This window comes from Capsella rubella, unplaced genomic scaffold (assembly GCF_000375325.1).
Source record: "Capsella rubella cultivar Monte Gargano unplaced genomic scaffold, Caprub1_0 scaffold_84, whole genome shotgun sequence".
In the NCBI taxonomy this organism is placed as follows: Eukaryota; Viridiplantae; Streptophyta; class Magnoliopsida; order Brassicales; family Brassicaceae; genus Capsella; species Capsella rubella.
The window spans coordinates 15,633-15,950 of NW_006238844.1; the positions used below are offsets into that span (position 1 = coordinate 15,633).

The window sequence follows — 318 nt, forward strand, 5'->3', positions numbered from 1 at the left end:
AAGGCTGAAAACGCCTTCTCTTGTGCTTCTTCCCATCTGAATCCTACATCCTTCTTGACTACTTCTGTAAGTGGCGCTGCAATAGTGCTGAAATCTTGAACAAATCGCCTGTAAAATCCTGCTAATCCATGAAAGCTCCTCACTTCTGCCACGTTTTTGGGTGTTGGCCACTCCTTAATAGCTTTGACCTTCTCATCGTCCACTCTAACTCCTTCTGCACTGACAACAAAGCCTAGAAAAACAACCTCAGTAGTACAGAATGAGCATTTAGAAAAATTAGCAAAGAGGGTTTGAGAACGAAGAACATTTAGAACTTGG

General features: G+C 42.5%; 1 protein-coding gene across 1 annotated transcript in view; it reads right to left on the reverse strand.

Moving 5' to 3' along the window:
- The window catches only part of LOC111831644, a 5,237-nt gene that overhangs the window by 2,157 nt on the left and 2,762 nt on the right, over positions 1-318 (reverse strand). Inside the window, exon 5 of the mRNA XM_023786685.1 lies at positions 4-232. Coding sequence (XP_023642453.1) covers positions 4-232 — 229 coding nt within the window. The remainder of the gene's footprint in view (positions 1-3; positions 233-318) is intronic.